The sequence below is a fragment of the Jaculus jaculus genome, chromosome 1 (assembly GCF_020740685.1).
Source record: "Jaculus jaculus isolate mJacJac1 chromosome 1, mJacJac1.mat.Y.cur, whole genome shotgun sequence".
Lineage (NCBI taxonomy): Eukaryota > Metazoa > Chordata > Mammalia > Rodentia > Dipodidae > Jaculus > Jaculus jaculus.
Window position 1 is genome coordinate 167,604,463 of NC_059102.1, and position 22,382 is coordinate 167,626,844.

The following is a 22,382-nucleotide window of genomic DNA, read 5'->3' on the forward strand; positions in this document are numbered from 1 at the left end:
GAACGGATGGAAAGTCAGTCTTTTTGCCTCCAGAACCAACTCCCAACAGAGCTCAGGCGCCGTGGGGCAGCAGGTTGGCCAGGGATGCTGTCTACTGCATTGTTCCTAGGTGTGGGTGTGCTCAGCCTTGTTTTTGACCTTTTTAGAAGCCCACGGATCCTGCGGGGAGTATGGTTGTGACCTCAGCTGTAATCATGGCGGCTGTCAGGAGGTAGCCCGCGTGTGCCCGGTGGGCTTCTTGATGACAGAGACAGCTGTTGGCATCAGATGTGCAGGTAAGGGCCCAGGAGAGTCAGGAGGGGTAGGCAGGAATGATTGGAGCCCAGGACCTGGGGGAAAGAGGAGTTGTGAGACAAGCAAAGAGGACTGTTTCTCTCCTGTTATGTTCACATAGTCACGGGTAGGAACTGAGCTTGACATTGACATTACAGGTGACCAAGTAGTCACTGCTATTAAGGAGCTTCCAAATGTGGGATAGGGGAACAAGGGCAAGGTGGGGGCTGTAACAGGGTGCTGGGCCCACAGAGGTGCATGAGGCCATACTTGGTGCATAGATTGACATGTTGACATTTGAAAGCCGAGGAAAATTAGACTTAGTAATTATTCTATCAATGTGTGTGTGTGTGTGTGTGTGTGTGTATTTTTTTTTTTTTTTTTTTTTTTTGAGGTAGGATCTTGCTCTGGCTCAGGCTGACCTGGAATTCACTATGTAGTCTCAGGGTGGCCTCAAACTCACAGTGATCCTCCTACCTCAGCCTCCTGAGTGCTGGGATTAAAGGCATGGGCCACCATGTCCAGCTTAAAATATTTTAACTTATTTATTTGCATGTATATGTGGGCACAACAGGGGTCTCATTCTTTTATTTTTATTTTTTGGTTTTTCAAGGTAGGGTCTCACTCTAGTCCAGGCTGACCTGGAATTCACTATGTAGTCTCAGGGTGGTCTTGAACCCATGGCAATCCTCCTACCTCTGCCTCTCAAGTGCTGGGATTAAAGGCTGCACCACCATGCCTGGTTTAAGGGGTCTCTTTCTTGCCATTGCAAATGAATGTCAGGTGCTTGCACCATTTATTATTATTAATTTGTTTTAAAAGTAGCATCTTACTCTAGCCCAGGATGACCTGGAATTCTCTGTGTAACTATGTAGTTTCAGGCTGGCCTCAAACTCACAGCAATTATCCATCTCTGCCTTCTGAGCGCTGGAATCAAAGGTGTGCACCACCATGTTGGTTTTTTTGTTTGTTTTGTCTTTTGCATCTGGCTTTACATGGGTGCTGAGGAATTGAACTCAGGCTGGCAGGCTTTGCAGTCAAACACATTTAACTGCTGAGCCATTTCTCCAGCCCAAAAGTATTGTTTATTTGTTTTGATTAAAAAAAAAAAATTCCCACAGTTAGAGCTCTCTGACCTTCTCAGAGGCAGTCACTGAGACTAATTACTTGCCAATCTCCACAGAGCAGCAAAAACCTTTTTAGATTTTTTTTTTTTTTTTGACATAGAGTTTCACTGTAGCCCAGGCTGACCTGGAATTCACAGTGTAGTCTCAGGCTGGCCTGAATTTATGATGATCCTCCTACCTCTGCCTCCCAAGTGCTGGTATTAAAGATTTTCACTACCATGCCCAGCTTCCCTGTTTAGTATTAAAATTTGGTAAAATAAATAAATAAATAAGGGTTCTTCTGCTGAATAATAAAGTAAATGGCAATGCAACTAAAAAGCCTTTGGGAAGTAAAAGTAGAAAGAGAAAGGTGAAAATGAATCACACCTGAAGCCCAGCGAGAGTTGTCTCACTAAAATGTAGTACTTTCTTTTTCCCCTGATTTTTTTTTTTTTTTTTTTTTTTTTTTTTTAAGGTAGGGTCTCACTATAACTCATACTGACCTGGAATTCACTATGTAGTCTCAGGGTGGCCTTGAACTCAAGGTGATCCTCCTACCTCTGCCTCCAAAGTGCTGTGATTAAAGGCATGCGCCACCATGCCTGGCTCTCTTTTGCCCCTGTTTTTGAGTATGAATGTGTGTGTAAGGTATGTTTTTGTGTGCTTTATACAGTAAGGATCATACCTCTTTTTTTTGGGGGGGGGTTCAAGCTAGGGTCTCACTTTAACCAAGACTGATCTGGAATGACTATATAGCCTCAGGCTGGCCTTGAACTCACAGTGATCCTCCTACTTCCTCTCCCCGAGTGCTGGGCTTAAAGGTGTGTGCCATCACTTAGTACCTGAGGCCCTGGGTTCCATTCTTAGCACTGTAGAGAAAGGTGGTTGCTTCTTGTCTCTTCTGATTATTTCCCAGAGGAACTCTTGGGGGAAAGGGTCCTACTCAAGTCTGCTGCTTGGTGTACTGTTTTCCAGAATGGAGAAGCAGTGGGCATTCCTGACTGCATTCTGCCTTGAGTGCTTTCTTTTTTTATTTTTATTTATTTGAGAGAGAGGGAGGAAGGGAGGATGGGTGCCCCAGGGCCTATAGCCACTGCAAAAGAACTCCAGATGCATGTACCACCATGTGCATCTGGCTTACGTGGGAGCTGGGGAATTGAACCTAGGTTCTTAGGCTTCTCAGGCAAGTGCCTTAACCACTAAGCCATCTCTCCAGCCTCTGCCTTGAGTTCTTTCTGTATGTACCCCTCACTGCAAAGGCCAATGCCAGAGGCTATGTTAGGGCAAGTGTAGACAGGGAGGCTCTGGCTAAAGTTGTGTGAGTGTTCTCCCTGGGGCTGGCTGAATACGGATGGGCTTCTCAGAGGCAGTGGGCATGGTCTTGCAGGGCCTGTCTGTGGGGAGAGTTAAGTGGATGCTTGGTCAAAGGCTGAGTAGGGAGTAAGGGGAGTGGAGATGCCAGGTGTTGGGGTGTGGGGGGAGACTCAGGGCAGACTCTGGGCTGAACCAATCTTATAGCTCCTCAGGAGCTACTGTGTTCTCAGGCGGGGAAGGAACTCCACAGAGCAACCTTTGGGGAGTTCTGCCCCCAGCCCTGCTCGCCCCCAGGCTAGTGTCTCATTGGACTCACTTTCTTAAGGCGCTGGGCAAGTAGTCACCCCACCCTGGTCAGAGCGACTCTGTGCTCCCCAGCCTACTTTTGCCTTAACCCATTGCTCTCCGCTGACCTCCTGCCTCCCCAAAACCCCAGCCACAGCTACTCGGGCTCTCAGTGCACCCCAAAGTGCCTGGTGGCTTCCTCAAGCTCTTTAAACCCTTTCCTACATGGAGAGCCCTGCTAGATGCTTCTGGTCTTCCCAGCCTCACACTCTTCCAAGACATACCTGCTGTGGCCAGTCATTCCCAGCAGGACGTATGTCACCCTGCCAGACTCTGGTCTTCCATGGTGTGTGTCTGGACCTTCTGTGGTCAGACGTCAAGCTTCTGGAGCAGTCATGCTGTGTGTGAGGCACTCTGGTCTGCTGCACATAGTTGTGCTGATTGACCATGCAAGGGAATTACACTGTTGATCATCTCATGAGATTCTTGCCCATAGTGCCTTGTCCATTTGGGGAGTCCTGTGGGATTACCACATGGGAGGGGCCATTGGTACAGTTCTGTTTCAGCCGTGGTCTGCCACCATCTGACCTACACGGGGAAAGGGTAAGGTCCAGCCCCTCAGTCCTTCTGCCTTTTCTTTTTGGGGTTCCCCTCATGGTCAGGTCACTCTCTTGGTACCTGATTTTCTTGGGGTGCACATAGGGGTTCCACGCTGCTGGGTGTGGTCACAGGCTCCTTGGGGAGTCATAGCCATACTCAGAGTGGACTGCACAAGGATTTTCTTTTCCCAGACATCGATGAGTGTTTAAGCTCCTCTTGCGAAGGCCACTGTGTAAACACGGAAGGCGGCTTTGTGTGTGAGTGCGGGCCAGGCATGCGGCTGTCTGCTGATCGCCACAGCTGCCAAGGTGAGTGGGCAGAGGAGGGGTGGCCACGTGGCCTTACCAGACCTCACACTACACAGTCCTCTGAGTGGTACACTGTATTATCCTCGCTATACCAAGGGGGAAACTGAGATTCATCCAGGGCCACCCCCTTAGCAAGAGGTGGAGTCAGGTTTTGAATCCCAGCATGGTGGGCTCTAGGGCCTTGGCTCTGAACCAAGATGTGCTAGAATCTGCTGCTACTGCTGTTGCTACTGCTGTGGGGTACAGAGAGTGGTGAAGGAGAGGTCTTACGGGAACAAGGGGCAGAGGGTAGATGCACCTAGGTGAAAGAGAGCTGGGAGGGACCGACACTGTGGATGGGTCAGAGGAGCCACGTGAGGGCCTGCTGTGGTGAAGTCTGCCAGTGCATTCATGGCTTCCACCTGTCTCTGGCTGGGCCAGGTTCTGGGCACCCTGGGCAATGTGACTCTGTTCTTCAATCTGCTGGTTTTGGGGTGCACAAGGTTGGGACAAGGTACCAGGGAGATGGAGGCCCAAGGGAGTGAATGCATCTTTTTTCTGTCCTCCCCCACCCCCATGCAGGTTTTTGCTTTGCAGCCCAGGTTGGCCATGAATTCGTGGTCCTCCTGCCTCTGCCTCCTGAGTGCTGGAATTATAGGCATATACCACACCACCAGCAGGATAAGATCTTTTACAATACTCATCCTTTACAAGTGACCTTGATTTACCCAAATTATGTAAGGAAAAGTCTCACACATGGCAAAGAAGGCAAAAGTGCCCCCTTGACACTAATACTATCATGTTCTCTGTGCGAAATTCCATAAAGCACAAGAATGTTGCATATGACAGGGCAAGTCTCCGCCCTCTCTCACTACAGCCCTCTCTCCCTAGAGATTAACCCTGCTGTCCTAGTGAGCTTGAACTGCTCTAACAAAATAACACAGGCTAGGCAGTTTAGGCAATAAGGGACTGAAGTCCAAGGTCAAAGAGCTGGCTGGTTTGATTCCTGGTGAGAATTATTTTCCTGGCTTTCAGAGGCTGATCTGTGTCCTCAGAAGATTGTGAGAAAGGGAGGGGCAGAGAGGGTAGGCACTCTTCTGAGGGCACTATCCCATCGTAAAAGCCTCACCCTTGTGACTTCATCTAGCCCTTATCTCTCCAAGACCTCACCTTCAAAATACTACTCATCTAGAGGTATGCTTTCAACATGAATTTGGGGAGGGGCACAACTTAGTCTGTGGCACCAGTCATCAGTCTAACTGCCCCCCTGCCTGCCTGCCTCTCCTGACTACATGTTCTTACACAGGTACACATCTATGCAGATGTGCTAATTGTTGTGTCCCACTTACAAAGTACGTGCATTTGCTCATTTCATCCTTGCAATTATCTTACGAGATTGATGCCATTTATCTCCATCTTGTTGACAGGAACCCTGAAGCATACATAGTGAGGCTCAGTAACCAGGATCACATTAGAGCTGGGATCTGAACCTAGTTGTTCCTCCACTTGCTCCCCACCCCCAACTTTTCTCTGAATGCCTGATTGATCTTAACGATCTTTTCACATCCTTTTAACTGCTGCCTGGTTCCCTGTAGCACAAGCATCCTATAGCTTATGAGCTCTTCTATTGATGAACATGGAAGTTATTTCTAGTTTTTCACAACTTCAAACAATAGCGCAGGGATGTTTCTACTCAGGAAGTGCTATATAAAAAGGTATTGAAGGCAGCATAAGACTCTTTCAGTCAGACAAGAGGGAACGGCATTAAGGACAGAGACATCCATGAGGCCTAAGGGAGGCTTGTAGGAGTGGGATGAGCCTGTAAGATGGCCAGAGGGGGCTGGGGAGATGGCTCCGTGGGTAAGAGCACTCTCTGTGCAAGCATGACAGCCTGAGAGCTCAGGATTCATCCTGAATTTGATCCCCTAACGCCCACGTGAAATGCTGGGCATAGCCATGCATGTTTGTGACTCCAGGCCCAGGGGACATTCAGACTGGAGAATTGCTGGGGCGCACTGGTCAACCAGTCTGATTGAAAGTGGTAGCTCCAGATTCAGTGAGAGACTCCATCTCAAGGGACATGGGGGTGAGCGCTAGAGAACATCTGACCTTCTCCCGTGGCCTCCGCAAGCGTGTGTGTGAAGTGTGCACACTTACTGGCACGCGCACACGCACGCTCACACACAAAATAATAAAAAGGAGCACAACGCGAACTTAATTAACTAAGAGTACTGAAAGGAGGCAGGAGAAGTCGCTTGGAGCTGTGTTTGATGGCTTCTGAGTGTGGCCGGAGTAAGGGTGGGGGCTCCCAACAGGTTTGAGCAGGGAGTGGCCCAATCAGAAGTGGCCTTTGACGAGAACCCCCCCGCAGGCTGTGGGAGATGGGCTCTGGAGAGGGCAGTTATAGACAGAGGGCACGAGTGGCCTGGGCTGGGGTGAGACAGTGAGGGTAGAAGCACATAGGTTGTTTGGGAGGGGAGGGTCCAGGATTTGGCAGACCGGATGGATGGGGCACTCTGAGTTACGTGAGTGAAGGGGCTGAGAAGTACTCTAAACCCTGCAGGAAGATGGCACCAGCTTGTCCTTTCTCCCTGTAGACACTGACGAATGTCTGGGGACGCCCTGTCAGCAGAGATGTAAGAACAGCATTGGCAGCTACAAGTGCTCCTGCCGTGCAGGCTTCCATCTCCATGGCAACCAGCACTCCTGTATAGGTAAGGTCTGGGACCCTTGTGGGTGGCACACTTAGGTTGCCAATCAGGAAGATGGACAGGTCAGCCTGGGACACAGGAAGACCAACATTTGGACCTCCTGGTCCCCAGGATCCCAAAGGAGCTTGAGCCTCTCTCTGCTCAGAGCCCACCTGTCGCATGCTGGGTGTGGCTGTGCACAGGAGACCTGACTCTCAGCTCTTCTGTCCTGCCTTTGTCCACTTCCATTCTGTTATGTTTCTCTTCCACTACTCTCCCAGATACACCCCAAGGACTCCTCTCTGCTCACCCATTTTCTTGGCTGCCTTTGCTCCCTTGGGTAAATAAGGCACTTTATGTCTCGATTCCTCTGGTTTAGAAGGTGAACCCTGTTTTCTCAGTTCATTAGCTGAAACTTCCAGAAAGGATTACCATGTTTGGCTCATGAAGCACATGGGGTCCCATGAGCTTGGCAAAGGCCTAGGCTAGTGAAGTTAGGTATGTGTTCTGGAGCCTTCCTTGAGCAGCGCAGTAAGGTTTCTTTCTTTCCTTTTTTTCTGTGGTAGGGTCTCACTGTAACCCAGGCTGACCCGGAATTTACTCTGTACTCTCAGGGTAGCCTCAAGTTCATGGTGATCTTACTTTTTTCTTTTTTCTGGTTTTTTGAAGTAGGGTCTCACTTCTGGCCTGGGCTGATCTGGAATTCACTATGGAGTCTCAGGGTGGCCTCGAACTCCTGGCGATCCACCTACCTCTGCCTCCCGAGTGCTGGGATTAAAGGCGTGCGTCACCACACCCGGCTTCATGGTGATATTAATAACAACTCTACCTCCCCAGTGCTGGGATTAAAGGTGTACGCCATCACACCTGGCTTGAGTTTTGTGGGGTTTTTTTTTTTTTTTTTTTTTTTTTGGTTTTATCGAGGTAGGGTTTCACTCTAGCCCAGGCTGACCTGAAATTTGCTACGTAGTCTCAGGGTGGCCTTGAACTCACGACAATTCTCCTACCTCTGCCTCCTGAGTACTGGGATTAAAGGCGTGTACCACCACGCCCAGATATTTGTTTGTTTTTAATAATATTTATTTATTTATTTGAGAGAGAGAGGAAGGGAAAAGAGAGAGAAAAAATGGGTGTGTCAGGACCTCTAGCCACTGAAAATGAACTCCAGATACAAGTGCCACCTTGTGCATCTGGCTTACATGGATCCTGGGGAATCAAACCTAAGTCTAAGGCTTTGTAGGCAAGCGCCTTAACTGCTAAGCCATCTCTCCAGCCTAGCATGGTGAGTTTTGAGATGCTTTTTAGAAAGAAACACCAGGCAGTGAAAGGTTTAGAAATGAGATTCCCAACAGCGAATGATGGAGCCCTTACTCATGTGGCATTGTCCTGGAGATGAGTGGCAGAAACACCCACTGCATGGTGACTTCTTCCAAGAACCTTCTTAAGGCCACTAGTGCTAGGTTTCAGCCCCATTCCCAGCCATCTGAGTCCCAGCCTGCACCATGGAGCAGGCAGACTCTGTAACGACTTCACAGGGGAACTCTCTCAGTCTTTTGGGATATAGAATTAGAGGAAAGAAGGGCTTTGTAGCCAGGATAAGGCAGCAGGACTCTTCTGCAGATGTAAATGAGTGCCGGAGGCCCCAGGAGAGACGAGTCTGTCACCATTCCTGCCATAACACTGTGGGCAGCTTCCTGTGTACGTGCAGACCTGGCTTCAGGCTTCGAGCTGACCGTGTGTCCTGTGAAGGTGAGTGCCAGGCCCCGGCCCTGTCCTTCAAGCCGGAGTCCTGCCTTAGCACCAGGCCCCAGCCCATAGGCCTTGGCCCCGTGCTCCTGGCCCCAAGCCTGGAGGCTCACCTCCCTGCAGGCCCTGGCACCACAATCCACCCCTGGTCCCAAGCTCCTCCCTCTCAGTGCTAGGCTCTTCCTTATCTCCTCCCTTCTTCCTTCCTTCCTTCCTTTCCTCCTCCTCCTCCTTCTTCTTTTTTTTTTTTGTTTTTTGGTGTGTGTATGTGCATGTGTCATGCATAGTTGTGTTATGTATATGCATGTTCGTGTATGTGTGTACATGTGCACGTGTGTGGGAATAAAGGCTAGAGGTTAACACCATGGTATTCCTTAGTTGGTTTCTACCTTACTGTTTTAATTTAACTAATTTAAAATTAAGTTTTATTTATTTGTACATATGTTTGTGGATACACCAGGACCTCTTGCTGCTGCAAATGCCTGACACTTGAGCTGCTTTTTGTGTCTGGATTAGGTGACTAGCTTGGGAATTGAATCCAGGTTGGCAGGCTTTGCAAGCAAGTACCCTTAACAGCTGAACCATCTTCCTAGCCCTACCCACCTTATTTTAATACTTAAAAACATTTATTAATGGGATGGAGAGATTGCTTAGTGGTTAAGGTGCTTACTGACAAAGCCAAAGGACCCAGTTTCAATTCACCAGTACCCAGCTGCACAAGGTGATACATGCATCTAGAGTTCATTTGCAGTGGCTAGTGGCCTTGACTCACCCATTCTCTCTCTCTATCTGCCTCTTTGTCTCAAATAAATAAGTAAAATATTTTTAAAAATATTGCCAGTGTGGTGGCTCACGCCTTTAATTCCAGCACTCAGAAAGCAGAGGTAGGAGGATCACTGTGAGTTCAAGGCCAACCTGAGACTACATAATTAATTCCAGGTCAGACTGGGATAGAGCAAGACCCTGCCTTGAAAAACCAAAAAAGGGGGAAAAATTTACTATGTATTTGTGTTTGTGTGTACGTATGAGTGTGGGTGTGTGCATGTCACAACACGTGTGTGGCACTGAGAGGACAACTTTCAGTTAGTCTTTGCCAGTCCGTGTTGCTTCAGGCAGGGTTTCCAACTCTTGGATTTTTGCTCTGCTGTCTTTTCTGCGCTCCCCACTAGCATCTAGGAAATTCCCCTGTCTTCACCTCCCACCTCGAGCATCAGCCTGCTGGGATTGCAGAAGTCCGTCACAGGCTTCGAGCCTTTCATGTGGGTTTGGGGGATTACACTCTGGTATTTCAGCTGGAACAGTGAGCACTTATCCACTGAGCCATCTTCCCAGCCCCCACCAGGCTGGGGCCGGGCACTCACCCATTTGATACCAGCTCTAAATCCCCCTGTTCCCTTTTCCCCCTCTGCCTTCCTCTCTCTCGTTTTATTCCCCCTCACCCCCCCCCCCCGACTTTCTCTCAACCCTTTGGACCACCGCCAGCGGGTATCCATGTGCAGGGAAACGCCCTTTCAGGTCCCTCTGTATGCACGGGTCTGTGGGCCCGGAGCTTCCTCTTGCACAAGGTGCCAGTCTGCCGTGGGGCAGAGAGGACGCTGAGCCAGCCCTTCATTCTGAGCCCCAGCTCCCCTGCAGGAAAGCCACAGCAGGGTAGAACCTCAGGACATATTAGTTGGAGGCAGTTGTGCCCAGGATGGCCACGGCGATGGGCTGGTCTCAGGAAAACTTGTGTTCCCTCTGTGGTCAGTAAGGAAGGGGGGCATGGGACTCTTCAAGCAGCAGGACCTCCATGCCACTGGCTGGGAACCTCTTGCGCCTTGGTGCCTCCCCAGCCTTCGTCCCATGTGGTTTTCTCCACCCTCCAGCAGTTCACCATCAGCCCCATTAAGTTGATCAGGAAACGGGAACAGGGCCCAGGAACTCCACTTCCTGTCCCTGCTGCTTCCCTCAGGAGCCCCTGTGCTTCCCTTTCAGCTTTCCCGAAGGCAGTTATGGCTCCATCTGCCATTCTGCAGCCTCGCCAGCACCCTCCAAAGATGCCCCTGCTACTTCCTGAGGCTGGCCCACCTGCGCTGTCCCCGGGACATAGCCCCCCTCCAGGCGACCCAGGACACCCTGACGGAGCTTCTACAACGCGCCTGCCACCTCCCGCACTGACTCGAGCCACATCCTTCCCTATGCACCTACTCTCCACCCCAGTGCCTAGTGCTTCTCTGCCAGGGACCCCCAGGCCCCCCTCACTTCTCCAGGGGGAAGCAGTGAGGTCCCCTAACTCACCCAAGGGCCCCGATGGCCCGAGGCTGACAGCCGGGTCCTCTCACTGTCGGCACCTAGGAACCATATATGAGTCAGGGAGCCACTGGACCCAGCCTGGCTGCTCTCAGTGCGTGTGTGAGGTGAGTGTTAGGGTCCCCTGCTGCCCTGGGGGTCCTGGTGGTGCTTGGGGCCTGCTAGTAGCTGCAACGCACTCTTGTCTGCGCATCCAGGATGGGAAGGTGACCTGTGGACCAGTGAGGTGTGCTGCAGCCTGTTCCCACCCGATTCCCCCCAGAGATGGAGGGTGCTGTCCCTCCTGCACAGGTGAGAGCTGGCGTGGGGAGGGACATGGTTCTTCTCCCCGCCTCCACCCCCCCCCCCGCCCCCGCATGCTTTTTGCATCCCAAAGGTTATATTCCAGCTTCCTGCACCGTCCATTCTTGTAGTTAGGGGTGGGGGGATTCTGATTGGTTGTTTGGGGACAGGGTCTGAGAATGTGCATCTCTAACAAGCACCCAGTTGCCTCCGCTGCCACCGCTGCTGCTGGTGTTCTGGGGACCACATTTTGAGAACCACTTGTCTATGATATAGTACTCTTTAAGGGAAACCACTCAACAGAGCACTTTTCTTGAGAGTCATCATCCATCCATCCGTTCCATGAGTCTCTCCAAATCCACCCTATTGTCTCTTTCTCCTGCCCCAACTTCCTTGAGTGACTGGGGACAGCTATTTCACCTCCCTCCCACAGGCTGGAGTTAGAGAGAGGGCTCAGTGCTTGCCTAGCCTGCATGAGGCCCTGGGTTCAACCCCCACCACTGTGAAACAAGGTTTAACACAGAAGTGCCTCTGTTGATTTTCTTAGTGATGATTGTGATCTTTTAGGCTCCTCCTAAGTAGTGGGCCCTGGAGGGGAAAGCACTGGGTTCTTTGTATTCAGGGTTTCAGATCTGTCCCAATCCCTTGCTGTGTACATGGTGATAAAATGGACATTTTATGGTGAGAATAGTGGAGTTGCAGGGAGGCAGAGTGGTATATGTGCAGGGCCACTTGGGTAAACTAGTAATCTAGGTTTGGAACTGAGCCTGTTCTATGTGATAGGAATCAAATGATGCTTTCTCAAGACGCTTGCTTGTGGGGTTAGCTGACATGAATGGACGTACCCAGGACTACCACAATTGATCCTTGCAGATGTCTCCTGGGTTGTTCTCTAGGGGTCCTAGGACAACTCAGTTCAAGGAACCTGCATCTACCACTGCTGGGGCATCTGGGACAGAAGGTTCTAGAAGCATTATGCCTAGACTGTAGAAACCTCAGGCATCCTCTTCTTTGAAGAGCTGATGCCTCTACCTATGGTTTGTCTTTCAAAGGCTGCTTTCACAGTGGTGCCATCAGAGCAGAAGGGGACGTGTTTTCACCTCCCAACGAGAACTGCACTGTGTGTGTCTGTCTGGTGAGCAACCCAAGATCCCCAAAGACTTGCTGGTGTTTTCTTAACCTTTGAGAGTTTTGTGGAAGAGACCGGATGTGGAAGGTGACCTTCTGAATGGAAGAGAGCTGTTTCATGTTGTAGGTTTTGGTTAGAACCTGTTAAATTTGAAAGAGTGAGGGAATAGTCAGAGCTCTGGTGGGTGGGTTTGGAAGGCATCTGCTGGGCAGGAAAGAGCCAGAGGCAAACAGGGTCAGTCTGTTTTGGAAGGGACAGGATGAAACCCCCTTGGAAGTCTCCCCAAGGAGGCTGTTCTCTCCAGGCAAAATATTTACCACCACAAGAAAAGCATCCCTGACATGTGGGGGGAAGAAGGCTCATGACCACAGTCACCTTATTAAGTGTTTTATGGGAGGGGGATTGTCTCAGTGGATGACGCATAGGCACAAAAACTGGGTTTTGGATTCCCATATCTCAGAGGACCTTGGGTTTATTTTTATTTATTTGTAAGCACAAAAGGATGGAGAGGGAGAGGGAAGGAGAGAGAATGAGATGAGAATAAATGAATAAATGAGCATGCCAGGGACTCTTGCTGCTGCAAATGAACTCCAGATGTATGTGCCACTTTGTGTATCTGGCTTTGTGTGAGCACTGGGGAATTGAACCTGATCCATCAGATCTTGCATGAAAGTACCTTTAATTGCTGAGCCATCTTTTCGGCCCAGAGTTGGGATTTGAGCAGAGGTCTGTGTGAGTCCAAAGAATGGTTTTGTCTGCAAAGCCTTGCCATCACCTTCTGACTGTCTTCAGAGTGTTTCCTGGGCTATCCACAATGGTGGATCTAGTGGCTTAAGATGAGGCACACACAGGCAGCTGCCTCCAGCTTTCATCAAGCTTTTCCTGTATGCCCAGTGCACTGGGGCCAAGCACTGTCATGCATAATTGCATTTTGTGTAATGAGACAAACGCTGAATCCACCCTCCTTTTTCTTCCTTCCTTCCTTCCTTCCTTCCTTCCTTCCTTCCTTCCTTCCTTCCTTCCTTCCTTTCTTTCTTTCTTTCTGGCAAACCCAACAGACTGGCCTCTCTCTCTCTCTCTCTCTCTCTCTCTCTCTCTTTATGAGAGAGAGCATGAGAGTTGGCATGCTAGGGCCTCCAGCCACTGTAATTGAACTCCAGATGCATGTGCTACCTTGTGTGCATATATGACCTTGTGCATGTGTCACCTTGTGCATCTGACTTATGTGGGATCTGGGGAGTCGAACATGGGTCCTTAGGCTTCTCAGGCAAGTGCCTTAACCTCTAAGCCATCTTTCCAGCCCTTCCTTCTTCCCGTGCCTCCTTCCTTCCTCCCTCCCTTCTTTCCCTTTTTCCTTCCTTCCTTCCTTTCTCTTTTTCTTTCTTTCTTATTTTATTATTATTGGCTAGGAGAGAGAAAAGAGAGAGTGAGAATGGGCATACCAGGGCCTCTTGACACTACTAACTCCAAATGCCCGTGCCACCTTGTGCATCTGGCTTTACATGGGTACTGGGAATTTGAACCTGGGCTGTCAGGCTTTCAAGCAAGCACCTTAACTACTAAGCCATCTCTCCAGCCCAACTTACCTTATTGATAGAGAGACCAAGGCTCTTAGAGATATCATGTCCTTTGCCTTTGTCTTATTAGAGGAAAAGCATAAATAAACTAGTGTCTGGTGATTTCAAAGCCTGGGGCTTTTTGATCTTAAATTTAAGATATAAAATTTTTTTGTCTATTTATATAATTATTTATAAACAGGGTCACATGTAGCCCAGGTTAACCTTGAACTTGTTGTATAACTGAAGATAATCTTGAACTTGTGATCTTGCTGCTGGGATTATAGGCCTATTCTACCATGGCCTGTTTTATTATATTGTGATGGGGATCAAAACTTGTGCTCCAAGATAAGCATTGTACCAACTGAGGCATCCATAGCTCTAAAACTTTTTTTTTTTTGAGGTAGGGATTTTTGAGGCTGGGATTAAAGGCATGCGCCACCACAGCCAGCTCTAAAACATTTTTTAAAAACATTTAATTAATTAATTTATTTGTGTGTGGGAGTGTGGGGAGAAAGAATGAGTTGCCAGGGTCTCTAGCCACTAGGAATGAACTCTAGACACACAGGCCATCTTGTGCATCTGGCTTTATGTGGGTACTGGGAAATCAAACCCAGGCCCTTAGGCTTTGGAGGCAGGTGCCTTAACTGCTGAGCCATCTCTCTAGTCGTCTAAAACACTTTAAATTAAGCCAGGTGTGGTGGCGCATGCCTTTAATCCCAGCACTTGGAAGGCAGAGGTAGGAGGATTGCCGTGAGTTTGAGGCCACCCTGAGACTCCATAGTGAATTCCAAGTCAGCCTGGGCTAGAGTGAGACCCTACCCTGAAAAACCAAAAAACAAACAAACAAACAAAAAAAAAAAACCCAACAACTTTAAATTAGCTTATTTTTATTTTTATTTTGGTTTTTTGAGGTAGGGTCTCACTGTAGCTCAGGCTGACCTGGAATTCACTCTGTAGTCTCAGGGTAGCCTTGAACTCATGGTGATCCTCCTACCTCTGCCTCCCAAGTGCTGGGATTCAAGGCCTGTGTCACTACACCCGGCTAAATTAGCTTATTTTTATATTTCACTCTGCCTGGCCATAAGGGCCTCTTGGGTCAGTATCTACATGCACAAGGAAAAGCTTGAGGGCATCCTTCCTGACAGGAGTCTGGGTTCTGCGCCTGTGGTACCCTCGCAGCACTTCTGTGAGCAGAATGCCTTTGAGTGTGAAAGTGGATCACTGTTCTCCCGGCAGCCCCAGCCTTTCCCATGCGTCCATATGTCTCAGAAGGGATAGTCTAACCTCGTCTAGTGACTACCAAGAATGTGGCCCTTCTGAGACAACTTAGGGAGCTGTCAGGCTGGAATAGCATGGTGTGCTACAGGGAATGAGCTGCTTCACAACGCCAGTTTCACCCCCCTCCCCTATCACACCATCCGCCTTTGCCTCCTCAGGCTGGAAATGTGTCGTGCATCTCTCCAGAGTGTCCCTCTGGTCCTTGCAAGACCCTCCCGCAGTCAGATTGCTGTACTTGTGTTCCAGGTAAGTGGCTCTTAGGGGATTTTGCTTTTCTGAGTGCAGAGGAACAGCGTCTTTGAAATGGCTTTTGGAAATGGAGAGAGGGGACAAGGGGAGATGGAGCTCTGCTACTGGAGCACGGGTCAAGTGCATCTCAGTGGCCTGGTTTTGGTGAGTACCAGGTACGCACACAGTGGCTTGGATGCTCATGTCCTGACCTTGCCCTGCCTCCCTGCACATACCTTGGATGAAGGCAGAAAGGCTGTGAGTCCACCTTTGGCATTACTCTGTTCCTAGATAGGGAAGGATCTTTCTTAACTCACTAATGACATAAAACCATGGTTCCTACCTGTGATCAGCATCATGGAGATTCTCTACCAGCTCTGGACCTCTTACTGTCTGGGACACCCGCCAGCTCTAGATCTGTAGAATCCTTAAGTCAGCACGTGGAGGGAGCATTGCTAACTGCTCCTTTTTTAGATGAGAAATCAGCCTCATAGAGGTCAGACACACAGTAGTTGGTAATGGAGCGAAACTTGAACTCCGGTCTACCTGGTTTCAAAGCTAGCATTCTTAAAAAAATTGTATGTATGTATGTAGGTACATGTATGTAGGTAGGTACATGCGTGCAACACAGGGCTTTGTGCATGTTACGCAAGCCCTTTACCTCTGAACTATAATCCTGCCCATACTTTTTGTGTGTAGTAGGTGTGATGGGGTGTGTGGTGGGTCTGTGTGTGGTGTACGCGTGTGTGTGGTGTACGCGCATGTGTGCAGATGCAGCACTCCTCGCATGTGTACAGAAGCCAGAGGAAAATGCCCAGCGTCCCTTTCCATTGCTCTTCTGCTTGTTTCCTTGAGGTGGAGTCTGTCCGCTGGTACAGCTGTTTATTGAGCCCCAGTGATTCTCCTGTTTCACATGTGCATGGCCACCCCCAGCCACTTACATGGGTTCTAGGACTCAAACTCAGCACTCTCAGGCCCTTCTGACCGTCATGCTTGTGCAGGAAGTACTCTTGTCTACTGAGCCATCTCTCCAGCCCCCTTATCTCATTTTATGTTTATGTTTTCTTATGAGAGAGAGAGAGAGAGAATTGGTGTGCTAGGGCCTCTAGCAGCTGCAGTCGAAGTATAGATGCATGCCACCTTGTGTACATCCATGACCTTGTGCATGTGTAACCTTGTGCACCTGGCTTACATGGGTTCTGAGGAGTCAAACCTGGGTCCTTAGGCTTCGCAGGCAAACACCTTAACTGCTAAGCCATTTCTTCAGCCCCTGTTTTATGCTATTTATTTATTTATTGAGGCAAGCCCAACAGACTGGCTTTTTTTTTCCCCCTGAGGTAGGGCCTCACTAGCTCAGGCTGACCTGAAATTCACTATATAGTCTCAGGGTGGACTTGAACTCATGGCAGTCCTCCTACCTCTGCCACCCAAGTGCTGGGATTAAAGGCATGTGCCACCATACCTGGCTCAGACTGGCTTTTTTTTTTTTTTAAATATTATTTGTTTGCAAGCAGAGAGAGAGGAAGAAAAAAGACAGACAGAAAGAATGGACATGCCAGGGCCTCCAGCCACTGCAAACAAACTCCAGACACATGTGTCACCTTGTGCATCCGGCTATATGTGGGATCTGGGGAATCGAACCTGGGCCCTCAGACTTCTCAGGCAAGCACCTTAACTGCTAAGCCATCTCTCCTGTCCAGACTGGCCTTTTTTTGGGGGGCGGGGAGGTTTCAAGGTAGGGTCTCACTCTGGTTCAGGTTGACCTGGAATTCACTATGTAGTCTCAGGGTGGCCTCGAACTCACGGCGATCCTCCTACCTCTGCCTTCCAAGTGCTGGGATTAAAGGTGTGCACCACCATGCCTGGCTTGGCCTTTTTTTTTTTTTTTTTTTTTTTTTTTAATGAGAAAGAGAGCAAGAGAGAGAGAATTGGCACACCAGGGCCTCCAGCCACTGTAATCAAACCCCAGATGCTTGTGCCACTTTGTGGGCATGTACTACCTTTTGCATGAGTCACCTTGTGCGTCTGGCTTACCTGGGATCTGGGGAGCCAAATATGGGCCCTTAAGCTTTGCAGGCAAGTGCCTTAACCATTAAGTCATCTCTCCAGCCCCATTTTATGCTTTTTAAAAAGTATTTTTTTTATTTATTTATTTTAGAGAAGGGGGATGAGTGCATTCCAGGGTCACTAGCCACTGCAAACGAACTCCAGAAGCATGCACCACCTTGTGTGTCTGGCTTATATGGGTACTAGGGAATCCTAAAACCTGGGTCCTTAGGCTTCACAGGCAAGCACCTTGTCTGCTAAGTCATCTCTCCAGCTCCATTTTATGCTTTTTAATTCAAGATAGGATCTCACTAAGTTTCCTGAGCTGGCTTTGAACTTCCTCTATAGCCCAAGCTGCAAAATCAATAGATTTCTATTCCTCTGCCTCAGCCTTCTGAGATTACAGGTATGCACCATCAGGCAGTCCAGCATAATATAATAATAATACTAAGTACATACAGATGTATGCATAAACTTTGAAATGTTATATTATTTTTTCTTTCTTTCTTGTTTCTGAATTTTCAAGGTAGGGTCGTGCTGTAGCCCAGGCTGACCTAGAATTCACTATATACTCTTAGGCTGGCCTCAAACTTACAAGCAATTCTCCTACCTCATTCTCCCAAGTGCTGCAATTAAAGGCATGTACCAGCACCCCCAGCTGTTAGGCTAGTCTTAATTTTTTTTTTTCGAGGTAGGATCTCACTCTAGCCCAGGCTGACCTGGAATTCACTATGCAGTCTCAAGGTGGCCTCAAACTCATGGTAATCCTTCTACCTCTGCCTCCCAAGTGCTGGGATTAAAGGCATGCGCCACCACACCCAGCTCTATTCTTAATTTTTAAAATACATTTTATTTTGGGGGGCACATGTGGATGTCAGAGGACAACTTTTGGATGCCAGTCTTCTCCCTCCCCAGTTCAAGGTAAAGGCTTTTGTTCTCCTTGTTGAGGTTTACGTTGCATTCACCAGACAAGCTGGCCCATGAGTTTCCAGAAAATTGTCCTGTCTTTGCCTCTCATCTCCCTATCAGCTTGCTGGGATTATAGAAGCCCACCATGGCTGGCTTTTACATGGGGTCTGGGGATCCAAACTTGGGCACTGAGGCTTGAGTGGCAAACATCTCACCCACTGAGTCATTTCCACAGCCCATTCTTTTTTTTAAAATTACTTATTTGTTTGCATATGTGTGGGGGGGGGAAGGGGTACACCTTGGATGCTTGTCCCTACAAATGAATACTAAGTGTTTGTGCCACTTTAAAAAAGATATTTTTTTATTTACCAGAAAGAGAGGGGGGGAGAGAGGAAGAGAGAAAGAGGGAGGGAGAGATAGAGAGAGGGAATGGGTGCACCAGGGCCTTCAGCCATTGCAAACGAACTCCAGATACATGGGCCACCTTGTGCATCTGACTTACGTGGGTTTTGGGGAATTGAACCTGGGTCCTTTGGCTTTGCAGGCAAACACCTTAACTGCTAAGCCATCTCTCCATCCCTAAAAAAATATTTTATTTTTATTTATTTACTTATGAGAGAGGGCAGTGTAGAGAATGGGTGTGCCAGGGCCTCTAGCCACTACAAACAAACTCCAGACACATGTGCTACCATGTACATCCGGCTTACATGGGTTCTGGGGTATCAAACCTGGCTTCTTAGGCTTCGTGGGCCAGTGCTGTAACCACTAAGCCATCTCTGCAGCCCTATGCCACTTTTTGTTCCAGCTTTACCTGCGTAGTAGGGAATTGAACCCAGGCCAGCAGGCTTTGCAAGCAAACATCTTTAACCTCTGAGCAATCTCCCTATCCCAACTCATTCTTGCCTCTTTTTGTATGGTTAGATAAGACCCCATACAGCAGTATTATTGATGATTCCCTTGCACAGTCCTTCTTGTATTTTGTGCCCAAAGTCAGCCCTTCTGTGTTACGTAGCCCAGGGCAGCCTGACTGAAATCTGGTGGGCCTTCCAGGTTCTTAGGCTGAATTTTCCCTGGGGAGGACTCATATCCGTACTGTGCCAATTCCTTTCTCATTGCTGTGAAAAAATACCTGGAAAGATGGAAGGAAGGATGAAGGAAGGGAAGAAGGGGAGGGGAAGGAAGGGGGGGAAGAGGTGGGAGGAAGGAAGGAAGATGGGGAGGGGAGGAAGGAAGAAAGAGGGGGAAGGAGAAAGAGGAGGGAGGGAAGGAAGGAAAGAAGAGGGAGAGGGAAGAGGAGAGAGGGAAGGAAGGAAGAGGGGGAGGGAGGAAGAGGAGTGGAAGGAAGGAAGGAGCTTATTGTGGCTTACAGTTGAGGACAGACAGTCCATGAAGGCAGGGAGGACATGGCAGCAGGGACGGGAGACTGCTGGTCACATTGTGGCCATCTGCTGTCAGGAAACAGACGAATGCTGTGGCTCAGCTTGCTTTCTCTTCTATTTTGTTCAGTATGGGACCTTAGAGCATGGGTGGTGCCACTCACATTCAGGGTGAGTCTTCTATCCTTAGTTACACCTCTCTGGAAACACCCTACTAGACCTACCCAGAGACCTGTCTCCTAGGTGATTTTCTTGATAAGATTAACCATCAGTTGGTAGAGTACTTGCCTTGGAAGCATGAGGACCTGAGTCCAATCCCCAGGACAAAAAATTACATGACAAAAAGTTGGCCATGGAGGTACACACATAATCCTCACTTGAGGGAGGAGGAGGCAGGTGGGTCCTTGGAGATCACTGCCGGGCCAATCTAGCCTGTTTGGTGAGTTCTAGGCTAGCAAGAGACACTGTCTCAAAAAGGTAGACAGCACCTAAAGAACAACACTGAGATTGTCCTCTGGCTTTCATACATATGTGCACATGTGCACTTGCACCTGCACACACATGTGTGTACACATACAAGATTAACTGTCACACAAAAAGATTAACCATCACACACACTCATTAACCCCCCCCCCCAGTTCTGTCTAGGTGACTGGCACGCTCCTCTGGTTATGCTTTTTCTTACCCTAGCTCTTTAGGGCTCCCTCTGTCTTTGGGGCTGCAAACCTCGTTCTGTTGGTTTGTGGGTAGTAACTTGTTTTGTGTCTGGGATTTGGAGGTCAAGGAGCACTCTAGGTTCTGGCGAGTGGGAGCTGCCCCAGCCCATCCTGTCCATCTATCCCCTTTTCTCATGGCCCAGCCTGAAGGCCCTGAGCCTCTTCTGTCTTTTTTCTCAATAGGGAGATGCCATTTCCATGGCCGGTGGTACATGGATGGGGCTGTGTTCAGTGGAGATGGTGACGACTGTACCACTTGTGTATGCCAGGTAGGGTGGCTAAGCTTCCCACAGCTGTGGACTCAGTGGGAAGGGAGGGGGTGGGCAGTACAGGAATTTACTCCTAATGCCATGTCTCAGAGAGAAGATAACTTGCCACACAGCAAAAGGAAGACAGAGGTAGCAGAGTCACCAAAGGGGTCCCCAGAGGCTTCTCAAGTCTCTGTAAAGTCCAGCTTTCGGCTCTACATGGATTGAGCTGGGAACACAGTGCGTTCCAGCACAGACCCAGCCCCCTCTACCTGGCAGCCCACAGCCATGCCACAGTTGGGCACGGGCAGGCGCCAGGGGCCCAGAAGCTTTCCTGAGGAGGAGAAAGGGGTAGTGGTGACTTGAGGAGTGACTGGGATCATTCAGTTGAGGCCCTGAGGGCACTGTGCCTGACAGAGGGCACTCCATGGCAGGGGACGAGTGGAGTGAAGTCTTCCTGGCTGGAGCACAGAAAGGGGAGGGGAGCAGGAGGTGGGCTGTGTGAGAATGTGGGGCCCCTGGAAGCAGGCTCAGAGCTGCGGTGCTTGTGCAGGCAATGTAATTGTGGGTGAACATCCTCTGGAGAAGCCGTGGGAGCAGGACTGTACAGGAAGGATCCGTGGAGATGCCATTTCTGCTGAGCCCACCAGGCACCTCTGGTGTGGATGTGCCAGGGAGGGAGCGTTGATTTAGCGTCAGGGACTGGGCTTCCGGTCTGTGCACAGGGGTGAAGCCTTCCCAGTTATCTCTGTGTCAGCCTAGGGCAGGACTTAGGGGAGGAGTCCTGCATGGGGGTGACAGCTCTTTGCCTGATCAGGTGGGAAGTGCTTCCAGCCGGTGGAGGACTGGATTGGCTAAGCTGCTAAAGGGTTTTCACATATACGCAGAACTGATGGGATTGGTGTCTGGGACAGTCCCCCAACTGTGGAGGAGAGTAGATTGGAGGGGCCAGAGTGGAGGGCAATAGTTGGTGTCTGAGTGGCAGGCGGCTCAAGATGGAGGCAGGGTGACAGGTGAGGACCCCCAGCTATGATGGAAGGCACTGCATAGGGACCTCTCCCAGCCTCCAAGAAAGAGCTCGCCTTTCTCTCCCCGCTATTCCCCTGGAGATTTCTTGGCCACTTTTACTTGAGGTGGGTGGGTGGGGGGGGTGGAAGCCCCTTCAGCCTCCTCTTTAGCCCTCACGGACCTGTGCTCTTGGCCCTCCTCCAGAACGGAGAGGTGGAATGTTCCTTCACGCCGTGTCCAGACCTGGACTGTCCCCGGGAGGAGTGGTGGCTGAGCCCAGGACAGTGCTGCTTCTCTTGCCGGGAGCCCACACCTGCCACAGGTGAGGCTGTGCTGGTGGCTCCCAATGCGGGGCTTGGGGACCCAGAAGAGAGTCTGGGCTTCCTCTTCCAGGACCAGTTGTGTGGTATATGTGCATGTATGTTTGGTTTAGTATGTCTAAACACATGTCTGTATGTGTGTTTCTGTGAGCTCACTGTGGACATGTGTCTTATTTGATGTAGGCTTGTTTTTGTGTGATACCTGAGTTTGTTCTATAAAGTATGTGTTTGTAATAGGTGTCTGTGTGTATGCAGTTGTGTGTACGTAAACCTGCACATGTATTTTTGTGTGTATCCATGAGAGTTGTGTTTTGTAAGTATGTATGTTTGTGTGTGTCTGAGTGTAGGCAGTGTTTTGGGGAGTCTATGTGTTTGAGCGTCTGGGTGAGTTTATATATGTAAGCATATGTTTTATGTGGTGTGTGTATCTGTGAATGTAGGGTGTCAGCCTTGGAGGGATGGAGGTCTGGAGGGGACTTCTGTGTAGTCTTTTTTTTTCTGACGGTAGGGTCTCACTGTAGCTCAGGCTGACCTGGAATTCACTATGTAGCCTCAGGGTGGCCTCGAGTTCACAGTGATCCTCCCACGTCTGCCTCCCAAGTGCTGGGATTAAAGCCATGCGCCTCCACGCCCAGCTGTGTACTGTGTTTTTATAAATGTTTTTATAGTGCTGTGGAAGAGCCACAGGGCCTT

At 49.5% G+C, this 22,382-nt stretch overlaps 1 protein-coding gene across 1 annotated transcript in view; it reads left to right on the forward strand.

The window, feature by feature from the left end:
- Positions 1-22,382, forward strand: part of Vwce (von Willebrand factor C and EGF domains) — a 35,569-nt gene that overhangs the window by 4,362 nt on the left and 8,825 nt on the right. Inside the window, exons 4-13 of the mRNA XM_004667562.2 lie at positions 147-275; positions 3,770-3,886; positions 6,463-6,579; positions 8,176-8,304; positions 10,276-10,697; positions 10,788-10,881; positions 11,925-12,007; positions 14,997-15,084; positions 20,297-20,382; positions 21,574-21,691. Of these exons, the coding sequence (XP_004667619.2) occupies positions 147-275; positions 3,770-3,886; positions 6,463-6,579; positions 8,176-8,304; positions 10,276-10,697; positions 10,788-10,881; positions 11,925-12,007; positions 14,997-15,084; positions 20,297-20,382; positions 21,574-21,691 (1,383 nt within the window). The remainder of the gene's footprint in view (positions 1-146; positions 276-3,769; positions 3,887-6,462; positions 6,580-8,175; positions 8,305-10,275; positions 10,698-10,787; positions 10,882-11,924; positions 12,008-14,996; positions 15,085-20,296; positions 20,383-21,573; positions 21,692-22,382) is intronic.